The 2,430-nt window shown below is 33.0% G+C and overlaps 1 protein-coding gene across 1 annotated transcript; it reads left to right on the top strand.

Moving 5' to 3' along the window:
* On the top strand, window positions 1-837 carry LOC104117383 (uncharacterized). Its single transcript, XM_009628436.1, has one exon. The coding sequence runs from the start codon at window positions 1-3 to the stop codon at window positions 835-837; it is 837 nt and encodes a 278-aa protein (XP_009626731.1).
* The last annotated feature ends 1,593 nt before the right edge of the window (window positions 838-2,430 follow it).

Here is a 2,430-nt window from a genome sequence, read left to right as displayed (position 1 = left end):
ATGGCATCACCAAAGATTTCCTTAAAAGACCTTCACTCTTTCCATTTTAATGATAGAGAACTGTTCATGCGGCTGGTCATGATCCTATATCGCGATCCATCTGAGTCCCTGTTAGTCATGGCTTTGTGGTTCTGGCTACAAAACCATGCTCATTTTACAAATGCAGTTGTAAAGATTTCGAAGACACCTAATTTAGTGGTACACTCGTTGTCTAAAGAAGCCTCGACATGCTTGAAATGTCTGCAGTCGAAAGTCCCCCCCATGGCTAATCCTGGAGGCCAGGACATGCCACTCACTACTCTAATAACGGATAGAAACATTTCTTTCCAAATTGTGTATCAAACAAGGTTTACTATGATAAGTGGAATCAAACATTACTTGAACAATGTTTGTTCTATCGTGTTTGCAGATATTTTACTCCAGCTCTTTCCAGGGCGATCAAGAATTCTCCTGAATTCAACATTTGGTGCAATAACAGTTGTTCCAAGGACCCTGGATTGCATTATCCCGACTAAAAATGGACCATTGGATAGCTTTTGGTTCTTAAATCCTGTAGTACCAGTAGACGATCGGACTCTATTCTTGACATTCTCAAAAGGTTACCCTGTGACTGAAGCAGATGTGATTGAACTCTTCAATTCTAAATATAGAGATTGTATTGAGGACATTCATATGGTGCCATCGACTACATTGGATCATTCATTGTATGCTCGAATGGTGGTTCGAGATGTTTCAACCGTTGATCAGATTTTGAGCAGCTCTCCTATTGCTAAGTTCAGGATTAATGGAAAACATGTTTGGGCTAGGAAATATGAACGTAGAGATCAGCATTTTTAGTACTAGTACCAATTGTTGTGCATGTATACTGAATACAAAACTACATTTTACATGTATATGATAAATTATAAAACTACCATACAGCTGTGATAAATAAGTGTTTCTGGAAAAGTAATAGTAATAATAAAAGGAAAATATGTTCACTGATTCAAAATCCAATCTATAGCTTTTAATTGCATTTTTGTTTTCCCTTGCCTGGAATTGATCAGCCTCGCCCTGACCGGCTTAGATTGTTATGGGGTCCAAACTTCTGAGAAACAACAACCAATCCCAATCTAGAATTGTGTTCTTACTATTTTCTCAAATTAGTGTAGTGTTAATTAAATAAAATATTCAAGGAGATGATGAATAATTTTACGATTAAGGTTATTGCGGAGTTTTAGAGCAACAATAAAGTTGTCTCCGCGTGAGTTATATGGTCACGGGTTCAAGCTGTAAAATCAGCCACTGATACTTTTCAAGCTGTAAAATCAGTCACTGATACTTACATCAGGGTAGATTATCTACATCATACCCATGTATATAGTTATTTAACATATCAGAATTATAAACTTTACTTTGGAACGAAATTATAAAAGAAATTCTCTTGATGAAACAAAACTTTGGCAATTTATTTACTTTCTCTACTTTGTGGCTCTTTGTTTTCTATAAAAGTAAGAGATCCACTAGATTAATGTATATAAGTTATAATCCAGCGTTTAAAATTAGTCAAATTGATGCGTGATAAATGAAGGAATATAGTATAACTGCAAATTATTAGGATATGAAATATTTAGTAAGTACATTAATTTATATTAGTTATAAACTATTAGTGTACGTGCTTTACACGTGCGTTACACGTGCGCGTCAATCAATAAAAAAACATATACAAAAGTAATAAATTATTGTACGTCTACCACTAAGTATACAACTTGAAAAGATCACGTAAATATTATTAAATAATATTTTAATCTATAAAATTAAAAAAAAAGTGTAATTTTTTTATAATATTGAAGTTAATCGTTTTAGCTAGCTTAATAAAAGAATAACTCTCGCCCCACATACCTTAGACCTCTTATTACAAATTATAGTACATTTTACGTAATTTATGAATATTTTATTTATTTTAAAAGAATATGTTTTTATAGTCTATTTTGCTCTCAAAATTAGTCAAATTGACCCTTGCAAAGCGAAGGAATTATATCAAAACTAGATTTATTAGGATCTTGAAACAATATTCAAATTATTTGAGATATGAAATTTAGTAAATGATTAATGTATATAAGTTATAATCTAACTCTTAAAATTAGTCACGTTGGCCCGTGATAAATGGAGGAATATTGTCACGGCTCCAAATTTTCTCTGTAGGATGTCATGATGGCACCTAGTCTCTAAGACTAGGTAAGCCTATCAATGGGGAATAACATAATAGAAATCTGAAATAAATAAAACTGCAATTCAAATAATTTCAACTCCCAAAACCAAGTAGAAATAAGTCATAAGCTTCTAAGAATTTATTCTAAGTGTCTCTATACATCAGGGTCTAAAGAGAATAAGGAAAGAAACATAATAAGGATAGAAGGAGACTCCGAGGTCTGCTGACGCTGGCAGATG

The sequence above is a fragment of the Nicotiana tomentosiformis genome, chromosome 8, assembly GCF_000390325.3.
Source record: "Nicotiana tomentosiformis chromosome 8, ASM39032v3, whole genome shotgun sequence".
NCBI classification, from domain to species: domain Eukaryota; kingdom Viridiplantae; phylum Streptophyta; class Magnoliopsida; order Solanales; family Solanaceae; genus Nicotiana; species Nicotiana tomentosiformis.
Note: the sequence above shows the minus strand (reverse complement) of the source record. Positions and strands in the feature narration are given on the sequence as shown.

Excerpts from the sequence above, each read along its gene's own strand:
- LOC104117383 (XM_009628436.1), top strand. The coding sequence starts at position 1 with ATGGCATCACCAAAGATTTCCTTAAAAGACCTTCACTCTTTCCATTTT.